General features: G+C 30.2%; 2 protein-coding genes across 2 annotated transcripts; both read left to right on the top strand.

The window, feature by feature from the left end:
• Positions 1-7,867: 7,867 nt before the first annotated feature.
• LOC102607402 (membrane metalloprotease ARASP, chloroplastic-like) lies at positions 7,868-10,152 on the top strand. The gene has a single exon (XM_006469613.4). The coding sequence runs from the start codon at positions 7,990-7,992 to the stop codon at positions 9,334-9,336; it is 1,347 nt and encodes a 448-aa protein (XP_006469676.1). The 5' UTR covers positions 7,868-7,989; the 3' UTR covers positions 9,337-10,152.
• A 5,890-nt stretch (positions 10,153-16,042) lies between these two features.
• On the top strand, positions 16,043-18,821 carry LOC112497285 (transcription factor MYB101). Its single transcript, XM_025095477.2, has 3 exons — positions 16,043-16,630; positions 16,959-17,886; positions 18,282-18,821. The coding sequence occupies exons 1-3, from the start codon at positions 16,319-16,321 to the stop codon at positions 18,575-18,577; spliced, it is 1,536 nt and encodes a 511-aa protein (XP_024951245.1). The 5' UTR covers positions 16,043-16,318; the 3' UTR covers positions 18,578-18,821.
• Positions 18,822-19,298: the final 477 nt, after the last annotated feature.

Raw genomic sequence — 19,298 nt, 5'->3', positions numbered from 1 at the left:
GGATTCACAAATAGACAAAGGCGGTAGAAGTACTCTTCATCAATATTATTGAAGCAGGAAACATAACGGCAAGTTTTAAGACCCGTTTGGGGCAGCTGCGCGGTGGCAGCGCAGCTGCCCCAAGCGGGTCTTTAGTGGAACCCTGCTGCTCTTTACTTTCAGTTGAATTGCATTAAATTTGATTCTTTCTCTAGTTCAAGAAAGTTTAAAATATGTCAGATCTATCATCTCAGTTATATAATAAACAAATGATAATATGACATATACTTATTATTTTGAAAAACTATTATCTAAGAAGTGGTTATATGAAATTCAATTAAACAAATCATACATGCTCTTTACTTTTAGTTGAATTGCATTAAATTTGATTCTTTCACTAGTTCAAGAAAATTTAGAATACGTCAGATTTGTTATGTCAATTATATAATAAACAAATGATAATATGACATATACTTATTATTTTGAAAAATTATCATCTAAGTAGTGGTTATATGAAATTTAATTAAATAAATCATACATGCATTAATTAGTTGTCTCTTATCCCTACCGAGTACTGGTACTTCACTTAGGCTTTCTGATTATAATGATGTTTTTCACTTAGCCTTTGTGATTATAATGATGTTTCTCCAACCAGTCCATGATATGATGAAATAGGATCTCTTGTATTGTTCATATCATCGTTATCATCACTTGTCGAAAAATTAGGGTTTTCTACTAACTATTATTGGCCATTTAGAAAAATCCAAAACATTTGTTGAATGTAAAAAAATAATATCTTAGTCTTACACAAGGAAAATTGCTCCATCAAAACCCTAACTACTTCAACTGAGCTATATGTCGGACCCGCAAAGACATTAAAATTAATTAATTTTTTTGTGGTCATTATCTATTGTTGACTGCATGTTCACATTTGCATAAAATCCTTCGAGACATCCACACAGCAAAATACATTGAAATAATAAAATATTATTTTTATGCAAAAAATAAATAAATAGATAAATAAATGCTGGTTAGAAGCAAAATGGAAGAAAATAATAATGTACTGTTTTAGCTAACATTTTGTAAATGAGGTCGTTTACACATTTGAATTTCAATAAATTGAACCATTCAACTTCTATTATATACATTGGCAGTCTTCTTGGTGGCCGAACTATCGAATTATATATATCATTATTTTATGTATTGATAGAATTGTTTTATTTTTTACTGTATGTGAATGAAAATGAGTTCATTTCACCAATAAACATTAATGCCATACGAAGAACGTAATTAAAGTTTGCAGGTGGGTGGAAGAAAACAGAATCAATTAATATTGGGTGTAAAGCATTTAATAATGTTTTACTTGTTTTCTTGAAAATCCATTTATGAACGACGTCATAAAAGCATCATCAATTCATCACTAGCAATTAGCAAACTTGTAGTTATAGGATTAATAGGACCCGTCCTGTTCGGTGTTTGTGGTTGATGACGAGGAGTAATTTGGTTTATTTATTTATCCTTTATTTATAATTGTTATTTGTTTAGTATCTTTTCATTTTGATTAAATTCGCACTCTTTTCTGATACCTTTTGTCTTGACTTTTGGCAAATCAAAATCGAGAGACCCACTTAGCAGATACGATTGGATTTGGGAAAATCATGCCCATCTCTGATCCTTAAATATTACCTTTTGTACTCTTTTTGCTTGATTCACATTCAAAATATCAAATTCCACAATCTAACTATCTCTTCCCTTCTTCGAAAGGTAACTTTTGCCATGTGTTCATCATCATCTTAACCCATGAAGACAACTCACTACAAAATAAAGATGTTACTTAGTAGTTCGCTGGTCGCTCGCACGATTTAAAACATAAATTTGCGATTAAATATAACATTGTTTAGCTAAAATTTAATTCTATGTTAATTGTAGCTAGACCGCAAGCCGTTGCCTCTAATTTATATTTTAAAACATGAATGTCCACATTAAAAAAGAAATTTTGTACCTATTCATACATGGGTGGGGGTATTTCCACCCCATTATTTATGTAAACCCACCCCATTTCAAAAAAATATTTATAATAAATAGACATTTTTTTCTAATAAATACAAATAAACAAAAAAATTATGTAATTAATCAATTAAATTATTCTTATATTTTTTCGTACTTAGTTTTTTTTTTCTTTTTACTATTAAAATAGCTTTAATATAAGTTCTATTTAATGATTTTGCTTTATGACATAAAATGACCCACTTGCCCAAAAACAATATGTGTTCTTGTATCTAATATATTAGGTACTTAATTTTGTCACTTATAATCTAACTTCTTAAATAAAATCTAATAAATTTCAATATTTTACATGTAAATGACATAAATTTGACAACCTAATAATTTAATGAGTACTTTCTCATAAAAACATTATGTTAGTTTAATTAAAAATTAATAATCATACTAATAAAGTAGAATTAACTATTTAGAAATAATGAATTTTGTATAAAATTAAAAAAAATTGTTGAAGTTAAATTAAATTTTTGATATTTTTACCCTTTAAGGGTAAAATAGTCAATTTAAATCTAGGTTACAGCAATCTTATTAGTCAAATATAATTTTAAAAAAAAACTAAGTCACAACAAAATAGATTAAGATAGATTTAATTGATTAATTCTTTTTTATTTGAAATTTTTAAAAATAATGAGAACTTTTTATAATTATTTTTAAAAGTGAGGTGGATTTGCAAAATTTGTGGGGTAGAAATATCACCACCCTTCATACATGGACATGTACTTAAGTATGAGCTCAAAATATTGGGAAAATACCATTCACACCTCTAAGGTTTGCTTAAATAATGACATAAATCCTTTGGATGAATAAATGGTGTTACAGACCCAATTTTTACTGTTATATTATTCGATTGTAGTCAAACTTTTTAAAATATAATACTAAGATAAAAAAATAACATGTAGATACAAATAAATTATAAAAGTAAATATAATTGATGAAATAGCATATATATGTCATGCAAATTAATAATAAGTGATTCTAAGTATGAAATATTTTATTAATACTTAAATCCAAAAATTAACTTTAAACTTTATGATAATATAGACATAATATAAAAAAATGATATAGAAAGTATTATTTATTGTAATGTAATATAGATTTGGTAAGTTATTTTGAATTTAAATACAATTATTTTAATGTTATTAACATGTGAAACAGATTTATTAATATTAAAACAAATCTGATAGATTAATACTATTAAAATATTAATACATTCAAAATAATTTTTTTAAATATATATCATTTTATATGTTAGATAATATATTAAAATATTATAAATGTAGTTACTATAGAATTTTATGTAAATTCAATTTTGAGTTGTTATGGTCAAAGGGTATGATTATCAAAAAGGGTTCTACATGACTATTTATACAACCAAGAAGTTCTATATGATCACTTAAACAAACTTTGGGGGTGTGGAAGAATTTTTCCTCAAAATATTTGATATTTATGATTTTGGGTGCGTTTGAGATTGAGGTGCTATAACTTTTAAGCTGCAGTTGCTGTAAAAAAAAAAACTATAACTATGAAACAAAAGTTAGTAATATATAGTAAATATAAATTTTAAATAATAATTTTGACAAAATTTTTAAAGATATAAAAGATTTTTCATGATACAAGTGAAAAACCACATTAATATAGTTTCCAAAGTACAACAGTTAATGTTTACCAAACACTTTAGTGCTGTACCTTAGAAGTTACAATTGTCTAACATCAATCTCAAACGCACCCTATGACCATGACCATCATTGATCATCTTTATCAAATATGTTTACAAAAAATGTGAAAAAGAAGAAGAGAAGAAGCCTACAAATATTTGATGGTAAAGCGCTCCATTAGAGCATATATTCAGTTTCATGAGTGCAAGTAATAAGGACAGCTTGTTCATATTCAGATGAATTCACTTTCAGACCATAATAATGTAACACGAGAAGAATTAGCAGGTTAAAATCTATGGCTTCTATGTACAAGATATATGGATATATTTATTTTCATTTCAAATGGTGGAAATCTGAGATTCGATTGCAATGAGACAAAATGGGACTTGTGGTTTCTCTTTCTTTGGAGAAAAACGCTCTTATAATCATTATGTTAAGAGAAGTCTTAAATAGAAATACATAATGTTAATGATTTTGATAATTGTGAAGATAAATGTGGTTCAGTTGCGTGTTGTCATAGCCAATTTGGAAATGTTAAATAAATCGGTTCAAATTGACAAAATGAAAATGTAAGTGGAGCAATAGTATTTTAGAAGTGACTAAATTTTTTATTTATTTATGTTGTTGTTGTTGTTATTGTCGTTGTTATTATTATTATTATTATTAAAAAAAAACTTAAATGATGGATTTGATTTAGATTGATTGTTCTAGGAACTACAAATAAAACCAATGAAGTTCTTGACCACCATTTACATATAGTCAAACAAACTTAGTGGTTTCTTCACATTTAACATTATATCGAGGGTACAAGTTTGATTGAATCAAATAAATATTCATCCTATAAATATGTTATACGTATTCTCAAATAATAGTCAGATCATATATAATTTCTTAGCCTGGATAATGGTCTCGTAGATTGATGCATATTTTTATGCTATGCTCAGAAAAACTTTGAGATTGTATTATATTATAAATATGTATTTAAATTTATATTGGGCTTACATAGTTACATATTATACTATAGAAGAACTTTGATAGATTAATAGTCTCAATCAAATAATAATTTTTGTCATTCCCGACTTGAAGCCAATATGATAAGTTAATAATTCAATAAATTTATAAGATAATAATTTTTTTAAAATATCATATTGCTATAATACCCACTTATTAAATAAATTAAAAGAAATTATCCATCGTCTACCTGTTTTTTTTTTCAATTTTTTTAAAAATACACAAACTTTTTTTTTCTGGAATCCACCTGAAATTACATTTCTTTTCACTTTTCCACTTCCATTTGGAGACCGTTAAGAAAACTAAAGGAATATTTTTTAAATGACTTTTTTACCCTCAAATGTAAAAGATAAATTATTCACCGACTACCTATTTTCGTATTTTTTCAAAAATACACAATTCTTAATTTTTTTTTTGTTGAACTCCACTTGAAGTTATATTGTTTTGCACATATCTACCACTGTGTCATTGTGAAATGAAAATTTTACCCATATGATGTCAGCAAAGTTATAACGAGAGTTGACCAATGAAAAAATATTAATTTCAGGTAGAGTGCTGCAAAAAAGAAAAAAAAACTTATGTATTTTTTTAAAAACGGTGAAAAAATAGGTGGACGGTGGATAATTTCTCATAAATTAATAATTACCTAATTTGAAACTAAATTCACATGATATGTCGTGTGGCTTTGTAAAATATGTTTCCAGCATTGTCTGCTATTTCTTGAAATTGATTTGAAATTACATATCATTTCTAATTTTTTTTGTAATGCGAAATTTTACTTTGTATTGTCACTTTGTAACAAACTCAAGGGAACTCTGTATACATCTTTGATATAGAAAAATAAAAATTCTACATAGTCTAATTAAGACAGCTAACTATCATTCGAATAAAATCAAATAAATACTAAATCAAAGTAAATAAATATTACACACACGTGATCGTATTTATCAAATATCTTCATAAATAAATAATTAATCAATTTGTCAATACAGTAATATTCGTTACATTGATAGATTTTGTAGATTGAAACTGGTTTTTTTTTTTTTAAAAAAAGAAAAAAGTCAAAAGTGAAAGCCACGCTGACTTAACTCATGAAAGCCAGGACATGCGTTGAGGTCGGATTTCCCTCGCTTGCCGCGCCTTTTAACTTCAGCCCACTTGATAATGAAATTGAGCTCATGAATACTGAACCCTATGGATGACAAAATTCTTCACGGATTTAAAGTTTTATAGAGCCCCATCCTAAATGAAAATTTTTTTTAATAATTTTTGGAGAATAAAATAGAGAGTGGGGAAAAAGTAATCCCCAAATTATTAACAGGGTGAGGTTTGGTATTGCACTCTCTCCATCCCCACCCCAATCCCCATTATATATAAATATATTTTTATTTTTATTTAATAATTTTTATTTTATCAACTATAATATCAATTAATAAATTTTTAAGTAATATAAACATGGTATAAGTAAAAGAAAACCCTATAATATTTTTTAACTTTAAAATATTATTATATATTTTTTTTCTCTTTTAAGGTGCTACTCTCTTTAAATATTTTTCACTTTTAATATCAGTTTAAGATATTGTTTCAAACTTTTAGAGATTTTTTAAAAATTTAAATACTTTATAATATGGTGATTATTTTATTTTAAATCTCTAATTTTTAATTTACTGAAATCATATTTTTATATCTACTATAAAATAAGTAAATAGGGAATGAGGTGGGGATGGAGGAATCATTCCCCATGTGGAGATTTCTCATCCCCAACCTACTAAATTTATTGGGGAATAGGGTGAGAAATGGAGGCAAAAATTTTTAATGGGGTGGGGAATGGGGTAGGCATCTCCACCCCCACCCCGCCCTATTGCCATCCCTACTAAGCCCATTTATGGCAGCAGAACCGGCTGGTTCAAGAGTTGTAAGTACTGTTGATATTTGAGTATTTGACAGCCAACTAATGCCCCAAAAAGAATTTTTAACGTTTCTGATTTGTTTATTTGTTAGAGTAAAAGTAAAGAGTACGAATTTCTCCTACTTTAATATTTATTTATTTAAAGGAGTGAGTGGGAGTTGCACTCAGTGGGATTCATTCATTTTTTGAGTGAGGAGATTCTTACTTTTACAGGCTCCCAACTCTTTCTTTTTTATTTTTCTTTTATTAAAATAATATAATTATATTTTTTAAAATAAAATACTGTTATACTTTTCTAAAAATAATAATATAAGATTTATTTAAATAATATTATTTAATAGTATTATGTTTATTAAAAATAATATTAAACTTATTTAGATAATATATTGTTATATTTAGTTAAAAATAATAATTTACATTGATTATAAATTTAAAATTACTTAAAAATAATATTATTAGATTCATAGAGAATTAATAATATTTTTATATATTATCTTTATTTGAATATATATGTATATTATATTTATTTAATATTGATAATTAATAATAATAAATAGTTCATTTTAAGAAAATATTAATTTCATATTATAATATTATTAATAATGTTTCGTGTATGTTGCTATTCTCAATAATTTTTAATTTAAAAATTAAATATAATAATATCAATCATTATTATTAATATATAAAATTAAAATTAATAATAAAATAAATAGTTTATTTTAAAAATGGATTATTTTGTTCACTTTGTAATTAAAAAATATAATTCTTTAAATAAGGGTAAAAGTCTAATTTGTAATAACTCACTCCCATTACAAGACAAAATAAACATATAAATGAAATTTTAATTCATATTCTAAACTCTCATTATAATGTAAGTAAATAATCTATTCTCCTTCTCACTCTAACTCGACACTTTCAATCATTTCTATTCGAATATGAAAAGTAAATTTTACCTTCACTCTTCACACAAGACGCGGGATAGAAATATATAAAAAAAAAAGGAATTTTGTAAAGGATTTTTCAATATTTTAAAGGTATTTATTTTTCAGATGAAAAAGTATTTATTAGAGTAGAAGCGACCAGAAAGAAGGTTTATCACTTTATCTTCAACTAAAACACGTCTGCCCTTATATGGACCATACAATACACGTCTTTAATTTATTTAACCAATTTGGGCAACAGTCAAAATTACACAAAAAGACCAAAAACAAACTGACAAGAGTAACAAGTTGTGTGGAAGGAAAATAAGAGGGAGACATCTTATGGACTTCCGCTCCACAAAACCAAAATTATGAATTATCTTATAACACTTTTTCCCTTTGCCATATCTTCGCTTACACTCTCATCCTTTTCTTCTTCAAAAAAACAGATACCATGCTAATAAATTTCTCAACCTCCCCTCCATCTTCTTATTCTCTTATCAAAATTTCCAATTCGAAGTTGCCCATCTCAGAATTCCCTCTCAAACCCAAAATCCATCTCTCAAAATCTCATTTTTCTTGTGCTTGTTCTTCGTCAAGCCTCAGTTTTTATTGCAAGAACCAATTATTTTATGAAAAGAGCAAGTACCCATTTCGGAAAAGACTTAATTTCAGGACGTGTGCTGTTTCGGGATTTGATTTGGGGAGTTTTGAATCTGTTCTGGAGGCAGCTGGAGTGTTGACAGCTATTATCATTGTTCATGAAAGTGGTCACTTTCTTGCTGCCTATCTTCAAGGAATTCATGTAAGTAAATTTGCAGTTGGTTTTGGTCCAATTTTAGCTAAATTCAGTGCAAACAATGTAGAGTACTCTATTAGAGCTTTTCCTTTAGGTGGATTTGTTGGGTTTCCTGATAATGATCCAGAGAGTGGCATTCCTGTTGATGATGAAAATTTACTTAAGAATCGGCCAATATTAGATAGGGTCATTGTGATATCAGCTGGTGTAGTAGCAAATATAGTCTTTGCATTTGTGATAATCTTTACTCAGGTATTATCAGTTGGTTTGCCTGTTCAAGATGCCTTTCCCGGGGTTCTTGTGCCTGAAGTTCGAGCCCTTTCAGCTGCCTCTCGAGATGGATTGTTTCCTGGTGATGTAATCCTCTCAGTTAACGGTAATGAATTCCCAAAAACTGGTCCAAATGTGGTCTCTGAGCTTGTTAACGCGATCAAGAAAAGCCCTAAAAGAAATGTGTTGCTTAAAGTTGCAAGGGGTGAGCAGCAATTTGAAATTGGGGTCACCCCAGATGAAAATTATGATGGAACTGGTAAAATTGGAGTCCAGTTATCACCAAATGTGAAGATTTCAAAGGTTCTTCCAAAGAACCTGTTGGAGGCTTTTAGATTTACTGCAAAAGAATTTTGGGGCCTCTCATGTAATGTTCTGGATAGTTTGAAACAGACATTTTTTAACTTCTCTCAAACGGCTAGCAAGGTTTCCGGTCCTGTTGCCATTATTGCTGTTGGTGCAGAAGTTGCTAGGTCAAATATTGATGGGCTTTACCAGTTTGCAGCTGTGCTCAATATTAACCTTGCAGTGATAAACCTTCTCCCATTACCTGCTCTGGATGGGGGTTCATTGGCCTTGATTCTTATAGAGGCTGCTAGAGGTGGGAGGAAACTCCCGCTAGAGGTAGAACAACAAATCATGTCATCAGGGATTATGTTGGTTTTACTCCTTGGGTTATTCCTTATTGTCCGTGATACCCTTAACCTTGATATTATCAAAGATATGTTATGATTACTTCAAAGTCTTTGGAGATCATTGACAGTTTGTGTTGGAGATAAATTTCCTTTGAAGCTCGTGTTGTATCAAGTTTAGAAACCTGTGATGATGTATCATAAGGGGATGGACCAAGTTGGTTATCCGCTATTGATATGATTGGTTGCTTCTGCCAAGGTGCTATCTGATAGGTACTTGATGCTTCTTGTGTGATTTTACTCCTTCCAACTTAATGCCTTTCTCATTGTCAACTATTCTTGATCACATTAGCAAAATTATAATCAGTTGTGGACCTCAATATTTCATTTCCAACCCATTCATAATTACAAAGTTCTCTGTAATCATGGCATTCTCTTATAGTTTATTTTCCGTATTCATGGGTGTTCTGAGGTGAAATTATCTGCTAGAGATTTTATCTTTGGAGCTCACTGTAAAATTAGCAAGCATTTGAAGCCATAGGAATCTGTTGCTGGATCATTGAAGTCATAGGAATTTGTATTTTTGAATTAAGCAATTATTACGTTGGTATGGATCTAGTGATATATTATTTAGAGAATGAACTTAGATGCAATTTGATTTCCCAGCTACGGCCTCTTTAATGGTAGAAATGTAACTCTAACGCTTTCCTTCCCTATTTCGATATTCTCTACATTACGAGTGTTGTTGCGTATCTGCGCTGAGACTTTCAGTTGTTCTGTAATTTCTAGTGGTAAACAAAATTCATCCATGATATGTTTGTATTCATAAGTCTCCTTTCCTTGTTTGCTTAATGAAAACATGGACAACGGCGCAGACCCAGGAATTCAAAAATAATTTGATCATTTCTTTAAGGTATACGGGTTCTTAGTTTGTAGTTGTTAAATTTGATGGTAAATTAGACACTGAAATTGGAGTTTCAGCCTTGCTGTCCGCTGAACGTAAAGGTAAGTAGGTTTTCTGTCAAGACGCATGTTCATATTGTAAATTTGTCCAGACTTCAGAATTGGAAGTATCATGAAATGGACCTGCTCAACAAGGATTCTCTAGAAATGGAGTCAAAATTGAAAGTAGTGTGGGATCGGAAGTAAAACTTAATACATTTATCCCAAGGTTAAAGAGAGTATGTAAATCTGAAGTGTTAAATATAGGCCGAATCATAAAAAGCTCTTGTTGGAAGGATAAAATCATAACTATAAGAGTGTGAGTGTGTGTGTAGAGGCATAAATTTCAGGACCAATAGGTTAACCACGTATAGAGGCATAAATTTCTAATAAGAATACCATTCACATTCAAATCTATGGTCTTTATGAATTATATTTAATGTAATTTACAGTAAAGTAAAATTTATCTAATAATTTGTTTGATTTCATTATTTCATTATTTATTTTTATATTGAAAAATTTAGTTCTAAGTTACAATAAATATAATTTAAGAAAACCCTGAAATCTATATTTCTATTAACATTTAAGCAAAATGGGAACTGAAAGGCAACAATTTTATCCATTTTTCAGTTAGAGAGAAAGTTTGGAGATTTTCTACTCATTTTGACTTTGTTTTCTCTGATCTTATTGCATATTTGCATGTTCTACCTTTTGGTGGGCGTTAAATTAAAAAACAAATAAGTAAATCAGAATCATCTAAATTAGTGAGAGGCGCATGTCAGTTGATATAAAAAAGCTTAAAAGCGAAGCAAAAAGTTAAAACGAGTAGAAAATATTCAGAAATAAATGTCGTGTCATAAATATAGGTGTTGTCATGTCTGCACCTTCTCATGTAATGTTGAGATGCTTGTATTTTCTCATGGAACTGGAGAGGGTTAAAAAAATCATCATATACTGCAAATTTGAAATATATTATCCAGTGTCAAAGTTTTTCTTTTTCTTTTTTTGGTCGATAAGATCCAGTGTTCAAAGCTTATATTTGAACTGTTGATGATATACCATTAATAAATTATCTACAATTGACTTGTTTGTTAAGACATTTTTTAAAATACATAAATATTTTTTTTAACGCATCACTTGCAGATAGTATTTTATTGCATTCGTCTACTTTTATCTCATCTCAGTTAATAGATTTAACATAATATTAATCAAATGACTTTTTTACCCTTCAAATACAAAATTAAAATTTTTCCCAAAACAAAAACAAAAGAAAAGGATTCAAAATTGCAGCCGTTGGCTACAATAAACACAAGAAACAATTCATAATGCACATATAATCTATGAAATCTGCTTTTCTTTATTTTCAAACACATGATCTACACATTGATGCTCACAACTCTACTATTCATATGCCATTATTGAAGCTCACAACTAGCCAAATTGAAATCAAATTGAAGTTAAAAACCTACTGGTACATCTATCAAATCTACTCATATAATCCATCAAACACATAATCTACACATTTAAACTCACAATTGTACCATTCATTAGCAAATGATATCAAATTATAGCTCATGTTATGTCGTTAATGGATAGTCACATATAAAAGTTAAATGCAATCCCTAGCACTATTGGTGTGGTGTGCGGGTATGTGTTATGGTTTCTACTACACCACATAATCTTAATGCAATGTTTTGTCATGCAAGTTCAATAAATCCAAGTTTTGGCAATGACTTACTACTGAAGCTCTCATATAACCTAGTATTAGAGATTAGATGGCAGAAAATCCAAAGTTAGAACTAAATGATGATGTGTTGAAGATAAAGAAAAGGCTTAGGGTCATCGAAGAAAATCTTAAATATATCATAATTTTGCTACTCTATACCAATAAATTGGAGTTCACAAATTGGTCTGAAACAACTAAGAGCAAAAATAATACACATTGGTCTTGCAATATTAAACGCTTTTAATTGAAATTTGAAATTCACCCCATATGTCACTATAACACCCGACCAAGTTGATGCAGATATAAAAATCATGGATATAGAACTATGCATTTCTAAAGTGTTCATAGAAGTGCGCACAACTATGCGAATATCCATAGAAGCGCACACACCTGTGCGAATATCCACAGAAGCAAGGTTAACATGCCTAAAACAACAATTAAAATATCAACAGCAACGATTAATATCTCAACAGCCCTAAAACAACCTATTATTCCCTAATTTATCATTACCCTCAAACATTTTGGCCAAATAAAATTAATTTAAATTCTAGGGATTCCAACAACAACGATTAAACAAAATCACCGATTAACAACAATCAACAAAACATTGGGGCTTAGTAGCAAACAAATTCAACGAAACTTACTTGACAATAGGCTGAAACTCCCTAAATCGGGACACCTAGCCTTGTAACAATTCACTGATTTCGTCAACACCTCTGAATCTTCTAATGAACAACACCTTTGATATTCAAGCTTGTTTCATTGATGAGAATGGACAGAAATTGGAAATAAAATGGCTGGATTTAAGTGTCATACGACAACAGGGTCAAGTGTGAAGGTGGTTGCTGGAAATTAGAAATGAGAATGAAATTATCATTTTACCCCTATGACGTCAGCAATGTTCTAACAGTGTTAAGATGGAAGTGGACAAGCGAAATAAAATACTAACTTCAGATGGTGCGCTGAAAAAAAAGTGTTTGTATATTTTTGAAAAAGCTCAAACAAACAAATGGACGGTGGATAATTTCCCTAAAGTATTACAAAAGATCGGATGTTTCCTAGAGACTGAGAGGATCCGCATGTGGTAAGATCCAATAAGTCTCTCCTGGTTAAAATGACAAAAGATTTAAACAAAACCACTTATATTTAATTTGCACATTACAACTATTGTTCTTTTGTCTTAACGAAGGCAATTATATTATATTTCTTCATTTAAGAAAAAAAAGGTGTGCAGATATAATTTGTATTTGTATCTAAAGTTATATTACGTCCCAACAAGTTAATAATAAATTTTATCATATGCATATTATCTCTTTTTGAGACCACAACACGATTTACAAAACTAGTTGATTATTTTTTTCAGCACAACATAAGGCATATTAGTTTATAATCCATGCATTTACTTGATTTTTAATTATCAAAAGCAAATCACTAGGCTTAAAAAAGTGTTTTCAAAGCAAGTATAAAAAGTTCTACACTTAGTGCTTCAAAGCAGTTTTAAAAATAATTAGGGTGTTTTTCAACAAAAACGTGTGATTTGACCCCAAACTATTATACCTATTAAATAATATGATATCATATAATTGACTGAATAAAAATACAAAATAATGAATATAAGTCACGTGATTTATGTGGTATTTTCATACAAACAATTATATTATGTCTTATCAATTTTTAGTATAATTGTTAATACAAAAGCATTTGTGGTTGAATGATTATTGTATTCACATCTCAACATCTTTTGTTTCATTTTATTAAAATCAGCCTCTATTAAACCACACCCGCATTAGAGAAGGACCATATATATATATATATAACATCATAGCCAAATACCAACTAAATTTGTTTCATTTTATTTCTAATTTTCGTTTATAGTTCCTTCAAACAAATTAGTGCTTCTTCCTTAACCGACTAGCCGAAACGGTTAATAGGATACCGAATTAAGATTAGTGGAATTAAATCATTTTGCTTTAGGATAAATTAGTTTTATTTGTAATACTTTTTGAAAAAAAATATTTTAAATGATGTATTCATTTTAATTTTTACTAAATGAAAATCATTTTACAATATCACGAATTCAAATTTAAAGTACAGAAATAAAATTAATAGAAGGAAAATTATTTATTAACTTTATTAAACTGTTATGTTGGCATATATGTCAAATATATGAAAAATATTTTTACTCTATGATAATAACAAAAATATTGTAATATGAATATGGTCAAAGGACTACTGAAATACAAGGAAAGATATTTGATGGGCATAATGACAATTAATTTTATTTTGACTGATAATAAACAAAACATGTAAGTAATGAAAAAGATAGACTTCAAAATTACATGATAATAGGAAATAATATCCATGTAAAGGAAAATTCATCATAGAACTACTAGAATTAGCAATATATACCCTATATATTAAACTAAAATAGGTACAAAAATAATTTATAGAGATGTTAATAGTAATAAATGTTATTATTAGGGCTGCAAACTCTCTAGTTATATAAAAATTGATGGGACACTACTGTATGACCAGCAAATGCCCTACATATTCATTCCAACAAATTCATTGACTTTTGTATTTCTATTATCAATGCTTTCGAGCCACATCATCTTATGTACAACAATTTGCATTATATATATACACTGTTTGTGGGTTTTTTTTTATACGGATATTTTTAAATTATAAAATTTTTAATTTTTTAAATTATACAATTTAAAAACGTGTTCATATTTAAAAAATAAATCCAGACATTCAAACGTAAGAATGATTATATATATGTGCACAGAATTATTCATTTGAATTATGAGGAGTCCAAAGGATGATATATCACTGTTCAAATGTGGAACGGTTTAATTTGGATATGAATATTTTTAAAAAGTCACTGGCGGTTTTTCGTACACGTGACTTTCAATGATTACTATTGCAAAAAATAAATAAAATGCAATAAACGACAATTTAAAGAATAAACGTAAAAGAACATTCATTGGGGGGAAAAGTCGCAATACAGGATCACATATTTGGCGAGAGCTCATTTCAAGTGAAAAAAAAAAAAACAAAGTATATTTTTATCTCCTCTACAAATATGGTTAATTAAACATGAAAATATCAGTTTTAAATAAAAATATTTAGAATTTACATAAAATTTCATCAATCAAATGGATTTTCTACTACAAAATTTTATTGCTAAAAGAAAAACTTAAGTATGACTAGTTTTCCAATCATGGATCTATTAAAGCCAGAAATAAGCTTAAAAACAAAATAAAGACATTCTCGCATTGTATATATAATATGCTATTTAAAAAGAAAATAATTTGTTCCTTTCTTTTTTTTTTAATATGAATAAGTTGGTTTCGACCTTGTTCCATTAAATAAAAAAATAATATACATACATACATACATACATACATACATACATAGAAATATATATATATATATATATATATATGATATTATTATGCTATTTAGAAGGAAAACCAACTTTTTCTTCTTATTCGAAAGTTAAATTTCAAAAAGTTGTGTGCACGTGTTTCATTAAAATCATTTGAAGAAAATAGTCCTCAACCTTTCTAAATTACTTCACCTTTGTGAAAATTATCTGCCTACACGTCATGGAAAAAAAAATTAATTAGCAAATGACTAATTATAGAATTAAAACATACAAGTGAAGATAATGATAATAATAAAAAAAAAAAAATATCGCGTCATGTTGTGTGTGCTAATAAGTAATGATGTGTTAGATATCAAGGGCGTATATAGAAAACGCGTCGAAGCCTGCAAGGACGTACCACTCAGCATGCAAAACGGAGCGAAATGGAAGCTCACACCTCTCGTTAAATTCCCCATCACCCCCAAAGCAATTATCAATTATCAATTAGCAATTAGCCAAGCCACCCTCTTGTCTTCTGGGGCTATCACATACATCGCACTCCTCTTAATTTGCCCTAGTTTTGGTTTTTGGTCCCACTCTTTCCCTTAATTCACACATAATAATTAATTAATTAATTCATCAATAATCTCACTTTGTTTCTCTCTCTACATCTGTCCCTTTCTCTCTCTATATCTCTACACTTTTGGGTGTAAAAAACAGCTCAAGAAGGTGTAGAGAAGACAAGAACTTGAAATATTTTTATTATTCTCTCCCACTCTCTCCTCTCTTGGATTTTTCATTTCTCTCACCTTGGGGGAGGAGAGACTCAATAAACATAAAAACAAATAACCTTAAGTCACAAAGTAGCCTGGAAAGCATACAAAATACCCATAAAAGAAAAAGCTCATCAGAACAGCATACGTGTTACGTAATACAATTATCTTCTATCCTACACAAAACCAAAGGGAGTTGTTCAAAACCAGCAACAAGAATTTTTTTTTTCCCCTCTCTCCAAAAAGGGGTTCTAATTAATTTAATTTTGAGATGGTGAGCGGCGGCGGCGGAGCAGAGTTAGGGAGAGGGCATCATCATCATCATCAGAGCCTGAAGAAGGGGCCGTGGACGGCAGCGGAGGATGCAATATTGATGGAGTACGTGAAGAAACATGGCGAAGGGAATTGGAATGCTGTTCAGAAAAACTCAGGTTTGATGAGGTGTGGCAAGAGTTGTAGGCTCAGATGGGCTAACCATTTGAGGCCTAATCTCAAGAAGGGTTCATTTTCTCCTGAAGAAGAGAAGATCATCATCGAACTTCATGCTAAGCTCGGCAATAAATGGGCTCGCATGGCCGCTCAGGTATATGTATAACGTTAATCAATTAATTTATCCATGCATATGTAAATGTGATCTTTCAATCTGAGATTTTCTTCTTGTTGATTTCTCTATAGTTTTCTCTTTTATTTTCAAGATTAATTAATATTAATATTTGATTTTTGAAATTTTCATAGATTTTCTTTTTCAATTTTGAGTTTTGATCTATATATCTTATCTTATAGTATCGTTTTCCTCTCTCTCCGTTTGTGGCATGTCCGTATTAGTCCTGTCATCACATGTTTAATAATGTTCTAATTTGAATTTGAACTAAATTTCCGATTCTTTCTTTTATATGTGTTGATTTCAACAGTTACCTGGAAGAACTGATAATGAAATCAAGAACTACTGGAACACAAGAATGAAGAGACGTCAAAGGGCCGGCCTCCCGATTTACCCTCAAGAAATTCAAGACAAAGCAGCTGCTGCATTTCATCTCCACCAACACCACAAGAGACCCCAAAACCAAATATCTCCATCACCACCAGCCGCGCTCCTCATCACCTCACAGAATCCTGCTTACAACAACGCCTCTCTCTCCGCCATGTTCAACAGTTTCAATTTCCAATCCCCCACAAACATCCCTCTTCAGAATCAGGCCCCGGGTTCTTGTTTATCCAATCCAAATAACCACGCATTTCAGCTGTTTTTTGACAGCGCCAACGCCAACGCTGGTGGATTTTCTTTGCTTCCGTACCACCCACCATCTTCGACAACAAGTTTGATGAACGAGAACATCCAAACGCAGACGACTATGCAAATGCCTCCGTTTAAAGTCAATAGCGCTCCTGGAAATCATGAGATGAGTTTTAGTGCAATGATAAGTCAGCCTATAGATTTTGGTACTGGGCTGGAATCGGAGCTCCCTTCAAGCCAAATACCGGCAGTACCAAAGCAAGCAAGTGCTCCTGCTTCATCTGGGTCTAGCGGTGGCTTTTGTGCCGTGGGAATTTCAAGCACCACTGACAATAACAATGACTATCAAATTTCCCAAAAAGCAACTTGTGGTGGAAACAGTGGCTTGTTAGATGACCTGGTGCAGGAGTCTAATAAGATATCTAGCAATGAAAAATTCAAAGGTCAATTTGAGAGTTTCTCAGATGCGGGAGACAAAGGGAAAAGCGTGGTGGATGCTTCCTCGGCGGATGAAGAAGTCAATGAGGGTGTTGAGTCCATGATGGCCAATGCTGCTGACAATAATAACCAGTGGGATGATTTCAGCTCTTCTCAGTCATCAATTGGTGAGATTTTTCATTCTTTCTTTTTGCATGCACTTGATAGAATACTATTAATTATAATTTGCATAATCTTTTAAGATTTAATTAGATTTATCATTAATATCCAAAAGTCTTTTAGCTTTTTATTAGGATTACTAAGGTGAGAATTCTTGCATACGATCAAGGAATTTAAAGTTTAATTTAATTTCTCAATTTAGCATAAATCTTTCTGCTTTGATATACTTTACAATTGGAACTCCAATAAATATTTTTTAAACAAATTCAAAAGTGACTATACATATATGTCCTGACAGAAAGCACCAATCAGATTAGTTTCATAGTAAGTGCTATTATATATTTTTAATTAAAAAAAATCATAAAATGAACTTTTTTTTTGTTTTGTTTTTTTTCCCCTACAGAGATGAATAAGACAAATCAGGAACCATTGGAGGAGATGCAATCGATGGACGATGATCTGATGAGCCTGCTCAACAATTTCCCTTTATCAGTGCCACTCCCTGAGTGGTACCCTGGAACCAGCACTGAGACATCAAATGTGTCATCATCCAGCATGACCGGCGGCAACCAAGAGGCTACAACTACCGATCATCAGCCAAACACTCCACCAGCTCCAGCTCCAACCACGGCCGCCTCCCCGGACCTTCAGTGGTCTCTGGGTTCCTGCTGCTGGAACAACATGCCAGGCATTTGCTAAAGCCTATGAATTAATTTGATCATTTCCTGAAAGAATTTTTTTTTTTTTTTTAAAAAAACTTATACCATGGCAAAGACTAGTTAGGACTAGTTTAATTAGGGTGTTAGTTGTGTGGCTTTAATTATCTTTTCACCGTCTTTTTGCTTTTCCCCCTCTTAATCAGTTTTATGTTATAGGATTGCGTGCTCTCAATCTTTAATTTGAATGTAATGTTTACTTGTGTGCGGCTTATTATGTAAGGAGCCCCAAAGACATATATCCATTATCTTGTGTATATTACATGTAGAACACAGTTTTCACCTTTTTGGCATGCTTTTTATTTTGGTTTATTTATATATATTTTTGACCTTATGCGGATTTGAGGTTAGAAAATATTATTTAACTACAATGAGGTAATAAATTATAGTTAATTGTCTAATCTCAAATCTTCATTTTAAAATGTAGAAATATATTTACATTGAAAAGTTATATGGCCTATAATTGTCCTGGAGAATATTACCATTTCCTTGAACTCACCCTAATGCTGAAATTCGGGGCAAGATGACGAAACCCACTTGCCATCTCTATATACACTTCTTTAACCGGAATCTCGTTAAACGTAATGCATACACTTGCTAAATTTAGAGGTGCCAAAAAGAAGGAAGAGAAGTAAAGATCAAAGGTGACCCTTTAGATAACTGTTAAAATAAGAAAATGATTTGAGATTGAGCTGGCTTCAAAA

The sequence above is a fragment of the Citrus sinensis genome, chromosome 2 (assembly GCF_022201045.2).
Source record: "Citrus sinensis cultivar Valencia sweet orange chromosome 2, DVS_A1.0, whole genome shotgun sequence".
In the NCBI taxonomy this organism is placed as follows: Eukaryota; Viridiplantae; Streptophyta; class Magnoliopsida; order Sapindales; family Rutaceae; genus Citrus; species Citrus sinensis.
This window is presented reverse-complemented; position numbering and strand designations above follow the sequence as displayed.